This window comes from Erigeron canadensis, chromosome 9 (genome assembly GCF_010389155.1).
Source record: "Erigeron canadensis isolate Cc75 chromosome 9, C_canadensis_v1, whole genome shotgun sequence".
NCBI lineage: Eukaryota > Viridiplantae > Streptophyta > Magnoliopsida > Asterales > Asteraceae > Erigeron > Erigeron canadensis.
Window position 1 is genome coordinate 30,528,491 of NC_057769.1, and position 12,617 is coordinate 30,541,107.

The following is a 12,617-nucleotide window of genomic DNA, read 5'->3' on the forward strand; positions in this document are numbered from 1 at the left end:
CACATTTAAAAAAAAAAACTTTTTTTATTCCAATTAATCAAAACGATTATAACCCACACGATATTTAACAGTATCCAATCTCTTGGTCAAATTATCATGAATTATAAGGATCATACGGTTTTAAGTATGACGTTTAAACCCGAAAATCTTACACTTTCGTATTTGTGAGAGATGTAAAATGTAAACATGTTAAATTTCAATAAATAAAATAAATGTAAATATGAAAAAACCAGAGTGGAAAATAGTAGCGTCTTGCGCATCATCAAATTGACCTGCAACTCCAAAGTCCAAAGGCTCCCTTAATGGCCAAACACTTCTATTCCCAATCGTCATGACCTTTTATTTCCCAATCATAACCAGTCAACGTTGCCGCCATGATCAACACATCAACCTCCACCACCACCACCACTACAACCACCGCATCTCAGCCGTCGTCTAACTCCGCCGCCGCCCAATCAACACTCGGTCTCAAAAACTTTTTTAAAACACCTGAAGGCCGTTATAAACTTCTTCACGATAAAACTCATCCTTCTTCTCTTCTGCCTTATGCTCTCGCCAAATCCATCACTCAGGTCAATTCTCAATTTATATCTATATCTATACATATATACATCCACAAATATATGTATCTTTCTCTCTCTCACACACACAGGTGTTTGAATTCACATCATATTGACTGTGATTTCTATATGTATATGAAATTGAAATTAGGTATTATTGGTGTTATAATTTATAATATATATTAAATATGATTCATGTATGTATGCTTGTAGATATGATATTGATTCTGAAATTGAAATTAGGTGTTATTAGTGTTTATTTTCAGATTAATATTGATTATCATTTGTGTATAATTTGGTCAGTATTAGTATATTTATAATCAGTTTGATACAAATATATGTGAAGTTGAAATTGAAGTGGATATTAGGTGTTATTAGTGTTTCATATTGATGAAATAAACCCTAGCGTACCTAAAGGATCGGATATCTGTGCTCAAGAAGAAAGGGAAATAAAAACTTTGATTTGATTTCTAGCATCAATGCTATTATCTTGCCTGATATGAACTTGACATTGAATATTGATGCAAATTCAAAGCCGCCGTTTTACTCTACGTGCATCGTTTGTTAGAAACTAGCTTTTTATCTACACAATGTGGCTGCGGAAATGATATGTAAAATATAGCTGTGTTCGTAGATTTGAAGGCAATATTATTCTATTTGTTGATGTTGCCACTGGGCCTTGGCCTTGATTTGTGTGGAATCTTTGCCTTTAAAAAAAGGGATAAAGCAAAAATATGTTGATTTTGGTCTTGTTTGAGTTGGATCAGTGATGGAAATCTTTGTTTTTTACATTCAGATAACGTTAGCACAACTCAAGAACCAACCACCGCATGCTGCTGGAAATTCTCCTGCTTTGCAGCCTACCTCAAGCTATAGTGTTGCTAGTAGTGGAGTGAGATATGTGACGTCGAAGTTTTTAGGAAGCAGTGGCAATGGGAGTCGAATGCTTGGATTTGTGGGAGGAAATGGCACAAGTAGTAAAGCGAATGGTGGAGCTAGTAAGAGTAGCCATATGGGAGGGTTGAGCAATGGTGGTAGTTCTACCATTGGTTCAAATACTTCTGATGGTAAAGGGACGTATTTGATATTCAACGTTGGAGATACTATATATATTACAGAATTGGGCTTAGAAGAAAAGGTAATCATGGTACTGCAGAGTTTTTAATGCTACTTTATGGTTGATGCTTTGTTTATTAGATTTGAGTTTTAACAAGTAGAAGATGAAATTTTCAGGACCCAATAAAATCAGTTAGTTTTGGCAATTCAAACCCTATATGTCATGCATTTGATTCCAAAGCCAAAGATGGGCATGATTTTTTGATTGGGCTCAATTCCGGAGATGGTACTTAATTTTTCTAATCTCTTGTTGCAAATGGACTTTCTATTGTCTTTACTAGAAGTAATCAGCTTTTCACTTATTATGTAGCCCTATTTTTTTGTAGTATACTCGGTATCCTTGAGACTGCAGTTGCAAGATGTTGGTAAAAAGCTAGTTGGTGCTCATCATTATAACAAAGATGGAGCTCTTAACAATAGGTAAGCTATCAAGTGAACCAAGGTTTTGTTTGATGTTGAGTACTTGAGTGTTGACATCATGAACCAAATGTTGCTCCATCATTGTATGCTGTAAGATTATTTCAAGTAGAGGTGTCTGGTTCATTCATATATATAGGGATGACCATATACATAGTGATTGTCCCAATAATCATTCAATTGGCCTTTTCTTAACAGCCGATGCACTAGCATCGCATGGGTACCTGAACGTGATGGTGCTTTTGTTGCTGCCCATGCTGATGGAAACTTGTATGTATATGAGAAGGCAAGCCTCAATTTGATCACAAATGCTTTTTATTACCACTTTAGCCGTTGGGTTGATCAAATTGCATCTGATACACTGATTTCATATTTAACATATATAGAGCAAGGATGGTCCTGGTGATTCCACATTCCCTGTAATCAAGGATCAAACCCAATTCTCTGTTGCACATGCACGTTCTAGTAAGGTACATCTACAAGTTTCCTTATTAGTAAGAAAGCATGTACTATATACACACAAGTGAACAAGTTTTCAGTAGTGTCATATTTGCCGTGAGTATTTATCTTTTAAATGTAAATTTGACTCATGTATCTCATTAAATAGAGTAACCCCATTGCTAGATGGCATATCTGCCAAGGTCCTATTAATGCCATTGCATTTTCAGCTGATGGAAGACATTTGGCGACTGTTGGTAGAGATGGTAATCACTGATCTGGTTTTGTAATTTTTAATTCAGTCATTTTCTACAATTTTTTTACTTTATACCATTCTTTCCATAGGTTATTTACGGGTGTTTGATTTCTCAAATGAACAACTTATATGCGGTGGAAAAAGTTACTATGGTGCACTTTTATGTTGTGCCTGGAGGTAAAAGCACTCCCGATAATTTCCTCAAATATATTCTTATTTCATGAAGTGAAATATAAACTTTTGATTTCCTTTACTCAGTCCTGATGGGAAATACATTTTGACTGGTGGGGAAGATGATCTAGTTCAGGTCTGGAGTATGGAAGACAGGAAAGTGGTAGCATGGGGAGAAGGTCACAACTCATGGGTAATATATTAATATTTCAGAAGCCAGCGTATATATAATAAATCATTGGTCCAAGAGCATATACTTCTAGAAAATGAGAAAGCATATTTAGCTTGGATTCTTGGAATAAAAATGGTAGAACGAAGAAAAATTATCTATATATTCTCTATTCATTTACACCGAATGATTTGCAGGTTAGCGGAGTTGCTTTTGATTCATATTGGTCACCACCAACTTCAGAAGACGAATCTGAAAATACAGTATATAGATTTGGCTCTGTTGGTCAGGTACGTCTTTAAATAAGTAGTCTTAAGCTGATATCATATGAAACATACACTCAGAGCTATAGAATTGGTTTTGTTGGTCAGATCCACCATAAGTTAGTATTATAGTGATAGATGGGGTGCACTTTTTCTAAGATCTGTAAAAATTTATTTATCTATAGTGTATAACCGCGTCCTTGTAACACAAAGTAGAAAAGTCTAATCCTGTTATACGAGTAATTTCCATAAGAAAGTTAGAAACCCTAAGTTAATCCTTCTTTGGAAGTTTAATTAACAATGCACATAAAGGACTTATTTACGGTCAGTTGTATGAAAGCAGCTGTTAGGTTCTTAGTTGAATAGAGACCATTTTTATGAATCTTAACCACTTTTGGATTGGTTGGACTCGTGTAATTCTAGGATGTATATATCTGGGCCACAACCATCCAACTCAAAGTCTTGAACTTGGACTACCAAACAGCCATAAATGGAAATTTTTAGGTTGGGTTTAGCTGAACGGGCCTGCAAATACGTTGTCCGTACTTTTCTTTAAAAGTACTACAACTTAACGTGTTGCATGTGATCAATTATAACTATATTTTTAAAATGCTTATCTGATCTTTTACATAAAACGATGTAGGAGGCTTACGCATTCTGATTACACTTTTAGGTAATTTAGGCCTATGTTTGACCTTTTTCCAGTTTCCAATTGAACCAGATTTAAAAATTAAAACTATCCAATTGACCCGTTGGAGGGAAATAGAACCCAAGTTAACATGTTTACCATCAATCGATCACAATTGCCATCTCTAATATACAAAGACCCATGAAATAACAAAATTAAATAAAATTAAGTGGGATCTAGCCCTAATTGATACAAGTGATGTAAATGTTTCAGGATACACAACTATTGCTTTGGGACCTTGCAATGGATGAGCTTGTAGTGCCACTTCGTCGTCCACCTGGTGGTTCACCCACGTATAGCAGGACCCAGTCTTCTCATTGGGATAGTGTTGTCCCCGTGGGCACCCTCCAACCAGCTCCTAGCACAAAGGATGTCCCTAAGCTCGCACCATTGGTGGCTCACCGTGTCCATTCTGAACCTCTTTCTGGACTAATTTTCACTCGGGATTCCATTCTCACATCTAGCCGTGATGGGCATGTGAAGATTTGGATAAGACCCGATAGCCAAGTGAGCAGTTCTGACACTAGCACACCCACAAAACCCGTTAGCTCTGGTTTCAAATAAACTATTGTATTACCTATATGTTGAAAGGAGTGACCTATTATAGCGTTGAGTTTTAACTTGTTTTTTTCCCTTCATTACTGGGTAACTTGTTTGCCCGATTTTGTGGGTGGTTTTAAATGTAGAATAATTGATTTTTGGCCATTGAAGACCATTATTACATGTATAATGTAGTAGTAGTAGTTCGTTTTTGTTTTATGATGAGTGTTTAGTGATCTTTTCTTTTTCTAAAATGAAGCTGTTTGATTGTTTTATCTTTTCTTTTTCTAAAATGAAGCTGTTTGATTGTTCTAAAATGAGTGCATGGTTTGTTTAAAAAGCTTCTGAACGACGTACCGAATTGTTTAAAAAAGCTTCTGAACTGTGTTTTGACTGGAGGCCGGGTCACTATTCTGACAAACTCTCCCAGTGGTAGGATTTATACTTTTGGTCACCCCAATGTGGACGTTCTCATTGACCGTTATCTTGATATCAAAAACAATGATAATGGTTTTCTAAGAAACAAAATCAATCAAATTTACTATATTGATGTTTTAAAGGAGTTGGACGAAAAGAAACGTAAAAAGACAGTAGTTTAATGTGGTACGAAGAGCCGATTGATAGAATGAATTTTCAAGAGTTGGAAGAGCATCTTCATGCATTGGTTGAGTGCAAGAACAAAGTTGACATAAGGGCTCATGAACTCGTGATGATAAATGCAATATGATAGAAGATTTTTCATTAATTTTCTTTGAAGTTTTCTGTTGGGTTTAATGATTTAACATATTTTTAGTGTTTTGAGTAATCACAATGGTATTAATGGTATGGTTTGTGCAATTTATTACTCTATTGTATTTTCAGATTTTCTTTTTTGATCTTTAGTGAAAGTATGTTTAGATTAATCTTAAAACAACAAAAAGGCAATATACTACTGAAATATGACAACAAAATTAAAAACATAATTGACACCTTTGTTAAAGTTAATGGTAATTAAAATATAAAAAGATACAGGTTTTGAATACAATCCACCCTAAAATCTTACCACTGCATATTATTTGGTTTTGCCGTTAACATTCTCGTCAAGTCGCAGCAAAGTAAAGTTCAAGACAAATTCTTGAATTACAAAGTAAAGTTCAAGACAAATTCTTGAATGAATCAAGTCGCGAAAACACCAAAAATGCACATTGATTTTACAATTAGGATCGTTATTGTTGTAAGCGAATGTTACAAAACGCTACTACTAGGGTGATATCTACTGATGAGCAACACTCGACATGCCAAAAAGGAAATATGTGGGTTAATCTTAGGAACCCTTTCAAGTCTCGACTGCTGGTGATGACTCTTTCAACGCATCCTCTGCTTTCACTTTTTCTGGAACAAAATCTGCATGAGCATAGAAGGTCATAAGGTAAAACATCACAAAAGAAAAGCTTGCATAAATTTTTATGTAAAAAAAGAAATTTTTTGGCAAATGGAGGGTGGGGGCCAGTGGTGTAACAACTAACAAATTAAAACAGTTCATGTCAAAATGGGTCAGGTCAGATTGGCTGACATTTTAAAGGCAACCGAAGTGTCTAACGTAGTTACAAAATTATTTTAATTCAATTTCAACAACTATTTAATAAACATTTATGCAATATAAAGGCTTTGGATGATATTTGACTCATTAAAGGAAAACATAACTTATCCGACTTGACCCATACAAAAAGAAATGAATTAAAAATGCCCCCCAACTCTGAGGAATGTGATATACCTGAAAGGAAGTCCAATCTCCTTCGCTTACTAACAACCGATGCTGATTCGGGAACACAAAAAAACAAATTTGTTAGACATTTACGATTTGATGTTTTAGTAAATTTAGGTGCAATCAATATGTATATGAATAGTATGCATCCTTGAAAGATAGATACATTTTGAGACGTAAGTCAACAATATAATACAAGACAGCCATTAATCTTTTTAATATCCTAGGTCGTTCCCAGCTCTAATGACCAAAATAATCTCCAAATGATGCAGAAATAAAAAGAGCACTAACTTAATACTGCAACAGCAAGGGATAATAACTCTAATAATAGCTTAAGTAAGAGAATAAACAATCAAAATACCATAATATTACTTCTGGTAAAACAGATAATTGTACAGGAAATGAATATAGTTTGAGCAATTGCTGAATTCATATTGACATATACAACTTCATGAATTAAAAAGGGCAAGGCATATAGCTTACAAAGGTGTTTGTAATCAATGTTCTTCTTGCGATCCAGAAAAGCACTAGCATATGCTTCTGTCGTGAGAAGCTGGAGAAACTTTTCCTGCAAACAAATTCAATGCAGAAGAATTTAGATGATAGTAGAAATACGCATGTGTCAATCAAGCTAAGTTGCTTATGATGTTTTCTTTGTGGTTATTAAAACAGTTGTACAAGATGATAGATTCAGATTTCAAAAGTAATGTTGCAACTTGCAAGCAGCCGCACGCTCTCAAATATCTCAAATCATATAAGCATATGAGAAAAATCATATTTTGTTACCAGTAAGTCAGTAACTACATATCATATTGCTAGCTTTCACATGTGTGTTCATTCTCCAAATCATTGTTGATCCATCTCTAGGAACTTGTCTCCCAAACAGTTTCAGGTTCATTAGAAAATTATGTTAATCCACCACAAAAAGAGGACTCAAATTTGCATACAAGATAATATAAAAGACCTTAGCTTCATCTTTATTCAATTGTGTTTAACTTGTTGTAATCAAGCCTTATTTGATTGATTTATGTACCCTGCACATGCATCCAATGAACCCCAAAACAATCCAAAGAGATCTGGGAAAGAATGGAATTAAAGGCGAAAGTGCAAAACTGAATGTACTTAAAAATGATTGGGATGCTGTTAACATGGCTGTGATAAACAACAAAGCTATCAGAACATCTGGAGTGTGTTACAAAGGTTAATATGGGCCGCTTCTATGTACCATATTTGGAGGAAAAGAAAAAAGCAAGAATATTTTTAGGGACAGAAATTCTTAATGAACAGATTTTACAGCAAATTGTGTATATGATAAAACTGAAGCTAATAAGTTAAAATATGAAGCCATCGGCTCATGTACAGATTATGAGGCTACTTTGGATCTTCCTAATGTTTCTGATGGGCTGCAGACTTGAAACTGAAAACTCTAAAAATGGTTTAAGGATATAAAGCTAAGAAGAGTATATAGAGCATCAAGAATGAGGACCAGAAGATGCAAGTTATCAGAAAAGCATAAGTTTAGCACGTGAAGACTTGAAAATTTGAAGTCATGCAGAAAGTAGAGATAGAAATATGTATAGAATTAGTCTTGCTGTAGTCAATCAAATGTGATTGAATATAGAAATAAGTTTGAGGATAGTTAGAAAAAATGTATACTCGTCTAACATTTGCCAAGGCTAGTATGCTTTGGAGAATGTCCTTAACTACGCAAAATTTCAATTGTCATATCAATTATTAATTAACTAACTTTTTTTCTAAAATAATGATAAAACTAGATTGGAGATAGTTTTCACTTTACACGTTCTATTTCACGTGTACTTTACATGTTCTTTTCCTACAAGACTGCACCGCATGCCAAAATCTCAACCTAGCTTTGCACTAACCATGAAGCATTCCATTTATGGAAGTACTGAGATAAGTTTGAAAGTAATCTTAAAAAGATTTTGTATGTACTATAAGATGACATATACTCTAAGTCAAGTGACTCAACATGTATACCAATAGATGAGAAAGGAAACTGAATAGCCGAACTCCCATATCATACAACCCTAAAATAAAATACTAAAGATAAGACTGGAAATAAAGGTAGAAACTTCGTTAGGGTTTGAAGTCCATCAGAAACTTCGTTAGGGTTTGAAGTCCATCAGAAACTGAAACTTTGGTATGTTTTATTAACTTGACCTCTCATCTCGAGATATCAATGTAATATTTCCTAGAATCCTAAACTTGAATAAAAGGCATTAGAAACCAAAATCTCTTCACATCACCCGTTGTGTAGTAAATCACCACCATAAGATATTTCCTCCCATATTGGTTTTGTTGATCCATTAGATAACGGATAACAAACAACTAACAAAGATAAGCTTGTTGGTCCAAGGAAAAGCATAATTTTAGATTCATTGAGATAAGCCAACAAACACCCAATAGATAGATAGATAGATAGTCTCCATGTTACAAAGAAAAACAAATGCTGGATGAAGTTCTTTTAACTTACGTATCACTGGACTCGTGAACATTATAAAAAAAGTTGTATCTTAGCTAAACTATTTAACTTTATTTTTGTAACATTTGAGCTTTCAACACTTTTTCCATATTAATGATCACAAAATACAATTACGATGGGGGTATGTTTAGGTTGGAAGGGTTGTTAACGTTGGATATGTACGAAGGAATAAGGATGATGCTACATTTTACTCCTGAAGCACATGAACCTCACTTTTTGATGCACTTAAAATAAGTTAAATCAATCAATAGGTACTTCATCCTTCCCAAATCAAGAACAATTGCGCACCTCGCGCTATACGTATATAACTAAACACACTGCAGAAAATCATAAATCCTCTATTATATAAGGCACTGCCTATTAATTCATGTATCTCTAAGCATTTCACAAAAACCAGTAACCTAAGCATCACTATCCCTATAATATACAAAACTAAGGCGATATTTACGGCTAATGTATCGATACGAAACCCTAACTTAATAAAAACCAAGTGAAGGAAATTCAAAGGAAGATATACCGAAGCTTTATTGATAGCGAAAACGGCATCTTGAGTAATACGAATATTCGGATCTTCACTCTTGACTATTCTACTCACTCTATTCATCGGTATCTGATACATTATACTTATATTATCATTATTACTGTTACTGTTACTACTTTCTTTCACTTTCTCTATACTTTTCTTCTTATTTTCTTTAACCGACCCATTTTCGGTTCCGTTAGCGTAAACGACATCGTTTTGCTTCTCAGACGATTTCGATTTCGATTTTGATTTTGATTTTGTTCCGTTAGTTTGAATGTGAGAACTGGAAGCAGTGATGATCGGAATTCCTTGTTGTTTTTCCAGTGAGTTGATTTTGTGTTTTCCGTTTGATTTCGCCGGTGCCGGAGCTTTGTTACTTTTCCGTTTTTTGGTTTCAGGATTTTGCTTCTTCTCAGTCGCCATTTTCTGTTTGGTTTCTAGAGCTGGGATGGAAGGGAGCTTGTCATACTGTTTTTGGTATATTTGAGACGTTTGTTCATATATTGGCCCGTTATTTCAACTTGGGCTTATTGATTCAAAGCCCATATATCCAGTTTTACGGGTTTTTTTTTTTCTTTAACATTTTGTCAAAATACAACCTCTGGAAAAACTTACCATATGATAGTGAATTCTTATACGAACTCTAGACAATGAGATGTTACTTAGACTAAGAGGAGTGGGAAAAAGGGTAGGAGGGGGCGACTTGTGCCATGTGGCATGGAGGGTAAAAAGAGTTGCCCTTCAAAAAGGGTGGAAATGGATGGGTTTTTAAGTAAGGGACGACTTGTGCCATGTGGCACTTTCAATGATTGGTTTTAATGATTGACTTTATTTTTGTTTTAATTTTTTATGATTTTCATATTATTATAAAAATAACAAAATTTCTATAAATAGTTAAATAAAATACTAACCATTAAAATTAAAATCCAACACATACAAATTAAAACATAAAAACCACACATCAAACACATAAAAAAAATTATTCGATACACAAACACAAATAAATAACTAATAACTAATCATCATCGCTAAAGTAGTCATCGACTTCCAGTGGCACGTATGGTGGATGATTTCCCCTCTTGTTTTTCCAAAGATGATCTACCAAATCCGCTAAGAGCATGTTGTGGGTTTGGCTATTTCGTACGGCTTGTGAATTCGCGATCCGTTGCTCCATTGAAGTTTGTTGTTCCCAATACGCCGGGTCTAGTGTCGGGTCTTCATCGTTGAAGTCTTGACAAAAAGCTTTATCTTCATCCTTCAATATCATGTTGTGTAGGGTGATACACGCGTATATCACGTCATGCATCCTCTGCTTGTCCCAAAACCGTGAGGGAAAACTAACAACTTTCCAACGCTATTTAAGAACCCCGAATGCTCTCTCGATATCCTTTCGCACCGATTCTTGTTTTTTCTTAAAGTATTTTCTCTTTTCATCAATCGGGTCAGTAAAAGTCTTTACAAAAGTGGAATACTCAGAGTAGATGCCATTTGTCAAGTAGTATCCGGCTTTGTAGTAGTTGTTGTTTGCATAAAAACCCGTTGTAAATTAAACAAAAGCTAATATTAGTTAATAAAAGCATATATAATATATACTACATATTATATACTTAAACGTTAAGTACGTAATTAACGTGTAGGTGTCAAGCCAGATATAATTTCTTCCAAGACTGGGGACGCCTCAAACACGTTGATGTCATTGTTGGACCCCTGCTGACCAAAATATGCATTCCAAATCCATAAGTCAGTAGACGCAACCGCCTGAAGCATCAATGATGGTCTACCAACATCCCCTCTGGTGTGCGAACCGCGCCATGCGGTTGGACACATCTCCCATGGCCAGTGCATGCAATCAATACTACCGATCATATCAGGGAAACCATGAAGCTGCTCATGCACATCGTATATTCGCTCAAGATCCATAGATGTAGGTCTCCGTAGGTATGTCGGTCCATACAATTCATTTATACCTATTTAAATTATTTATAAATACGTAAAATTAATATATAACTATATAAATGTAAAATTAACTATATAAATAATATGTACGTTACTAAATATTATATACCTAACTAAATAATATGTAACTATATATAATGTACGTAAGTATTTGATATATAACTATATAAATATAACTATATAAATGTAAAATTAACTATATAAATAATATATACGTAAGTAAATATTATATACCTAACTAAATAATATGTAACTATATATATAGTATGTAAGTAAATAAGATATAACTATATATAAAATGTACCTTTACAAAAATAAATTAACGACTCCCGGGAAGTCCTAGCCGACATCTCCAAATGCTCGTCAAACAAGTCGACGCTACACCCATATGCTAATTGACGAAGCGTGAAGGTAGTCTTGTGTATCGGCATGAAACCTAGCTTCCCACGAGCATCCATTCTTTGTTGAAAATATGGATACCTTTCTTCCAAATCATTTGTAATTCTCAAAAATAGCCGCTTGCTCATACGATAGCGCCGTCTAAAATCTCTCGCGCCAAATACGGGGCGCTTGGCAAAGTAAAGGCGGACCAATCGCGCGTATGCCTCTTCACGTCGACGTTCCAGAACCGTTCTTCTTCTAGGCGAAAGTTGATCTTTCTCGTCTTTCGCGGCTTGAATCATAGTAGTAACCGTCAAAGCAACGGTACTAAGAATAGCGTCGTCGAGATCGATTGAATCATCGGATGAAGAGGGTGATGGAGGATCCATATCCGTAATATATGTATATATTTATGTAAAAATGGAAGAAGAGATTTATGTGTGTGTGTGATGGTGTTTTGTATATATGTATATGTTTTGTTAAAAAAGGAAGAAGATGAAGATATATATAGGAAGAGGAAAATTAAAAAAAATGAAAAAAAAAATAAATAGCCGTTAATGGCTTTGGAAAGGGGGGAAAAAAATCTTGAAGTTTGGATGGTCAAAGATGGAACGGGCGAGGGGGAGAAGTCGGGCAAAAGGAAAGTCGGTGGACGGGGGTGGTGTGGGGGGCGACGTCGGGCGAGAGAGGGCGAGGGTCGGCCAATAACATTGCCACTCCGTTTAGTCTTATAGACCATTACAAGTATTCAAAGAAAAAACTCCAAAACTTGTTATCCCTAAGCACCGAACTCAATATCTTTGGTAAAACCTGAGATTGTCTCTCACCATTTGAACTAGTCATCATTGACCCATTTTACGTTTAGCTCACTGGGCTAGCCACCTAGGCCATT

General features: G+C 35.0%; 3 protein-coding genes across 3 annotated transcripts; 1 reads left to right on the top strand and 2 right to left on the bottom strand.

The window, feature by feature from the left end:
• Positions 1–239: 239 nt before the first annotated feature.
• LOC122581226 (probable catabolite repression protein creC) lies at positions 240–4,837 on the top strand. The gene is made up of 11 exons (XM_043753401.1): positions 240–572; positions 1,357–1,698; positions 1,794–1,902; positions 2,003–2,096; positions 2,292–2,379; positions 2,480–2,563; positions 2,701–2,797; positions 2,877–2,964; positions 3,046–3,151; positions 3,325–3,417; positions 4,292–4,837. The coding sequence occupies exons 1-11, from the start codon at positions 375–377 to the stop codon at positions 4,640–4,642; spliced, it is 1,650 nt and encodes a 549-aa protein (XP_043609336.1). The 5' UTR covers positions 240–374; the 3' UTR covers positions 4,643–4,837.
• Positions 4,838–5,588: 751 nt separating this feature from the next.
• LOC122581228 (DNA polymerase epsilon subunit C) lies at positions 5,589–9,851 on the bottom strand. The gene is made up of 4 exons (XM_043753402.1): positions 9,383–9,851; positions 6,846–6,930; positions 6,372–6,413; positions 5,589–6,001 (listed from the first exon to the last, which is right to left on the bottom strand). Exons 1-4 carry the CDS (start codon positions 9,809–9,811, stop codon positions 5,934–5,936), a joined length of 624 nt encoding a protein of 207 aa, XP_043609337.1. The 5' UTR covers positions 9,812–9,851; the 3' UTR covers positions 5,589–5,933.
• A 1,163-nt stretch (positions 9,852–11,014) lies between these two features.
• LOC122583552 lies at positions 11,015–12,114 on the bottom strand. Its single transcript, XM_043755945.1, has 2 exons — positions 11,649–12,114; positions 11,015–11,355 (listed from the first exon to the last, which is right to left on the bottom strand). The coding sequence occupies exons 1-2, from the start codon at positions 12,112–12,114 to the stop codon at positions 11,015–11,017; spliced, it is 807 nt and encodes a 268-aa protein (XP_043611880.1).
• Between the last annotated feature and the right edge of the window lie 503 nt (positions 12,115–12,617).

Coding starts and splice junctions, on each gene's coding strand:
- LOC122581226 (XM_043753401.1), top strand. CDS start 375: ATGATCAACACATCAACCTCCACCACCACCACCACTACAACCACCGCA. Junction 2,097..2,291: donor GATGGAGCTCTTAACAATAG/GTAAGCTATCAA, acceptor TTTTCTTAACAG/CCGATGCACTAGCATCGCAT. Junction 2,965..3,045: donor CTTTTATGTTGTGCCTGGAG/GTAAAAGCACTC, acceptor TCCTTTACTCAG/TCCTGATGGGAAATACATTT.
- LOC122583552 (XM_043755945.1), bottom strand. CDS start 12,114: ATGGATCCTCCATCACCCTCTTCATCCGATGATTCAATCGATCTCGAC. Junction 11,356..11,648: donor GTTAATTTATTTTTGTAAAG/GTACATTTTATA, acceptor TAATTTAAATAG/GTATAAATGAATTGTATGGA.
- LOC122581228 (XM_043753402.1), bottom strand. CDS start 9,811: ATGGCGACTGAGAAGAAGCAAAATCCTGAAACCAAAAAACGGAAAAGT. Junction 6,931..9,382: donor TCGCTATCAATAAAGCTTCG/GTATATCTTCCT, acceptor ATTTGTTTGCAG/GAAAAGTTTCTCCAGCTTCT. Junction 6,414..6,845: donor CATTGATTACAAACACCTTT/GTAAGCTATATG, acceptor TTCCCGAATCAG/CATCGGTTGTTAGTAAGCGA.